Raw genomic sequence first — 274 nt, 5'->3', positions numbered from 1 at the left:
GTCTTCTCTATGACCCCCCATTCTGCTTCACAAGGTTGCTGCTGCTGCTGCTGCTGCTGCTGCTGCTGCTTTTTCTTTTTTTGTTTCGTTGTGTTTTTCACTTCTGCTTCTGCTGCTGCTGCTGCTGCTGCTGCTGCTGCAGCAGGTCTGAATAAGCCTGCGTTGATAACAACTGTCTCCTTTTTAGGGTTCCGCATGGAGTCTATGAGGCCCCCATAGCCTTCATCTTCACTGCTGCTGCTGCTGCTGCTGCTGCTGCTGTCGTTGCTGCTGC

The 274-nt window shown here is 52.6% G+C and overlaps 1 protein-coding gene across 1 annotated transcript in view; it reads right to left on the bottom strand.

Moving 5' to 3' along the window:
• EMH_0094130 (uncharacterized protein) overlaps positions 1 to 274 on the bottom strand; it is a gene marked incomplete at both ends in the record, with an annotated part of 20333 nt that overhangs the window by 6276 nt on the left and 13783 nt on the right. The window contains one exon of the mRNA XM_013494929.1: positions 3 to 274. Coding sequence (XP_013350383.1) covers positions 3 to 274 — 272 coding nt within the window. The remainder of the gene's footprint in view (positions 1 to 2) is intronic.

The sequence above is a fragment of the Eimeria mitis genome, genomic scaffold (assembly GCF_000499745.2).
Source record: "Eimeria mitis Houghton genomic scaffold, Emh_scaff134, whole genome shotgun sequence".
Lineage (NCBI taxonomy): Eukaryota > Apicomplexa > Conoidasida > Eucoccidiorida > Eimeriidae > Eimeria > Eimeria mitis.
This window is presented reverse-complemented; position numbering and strand designations above follow the sequence as displayed.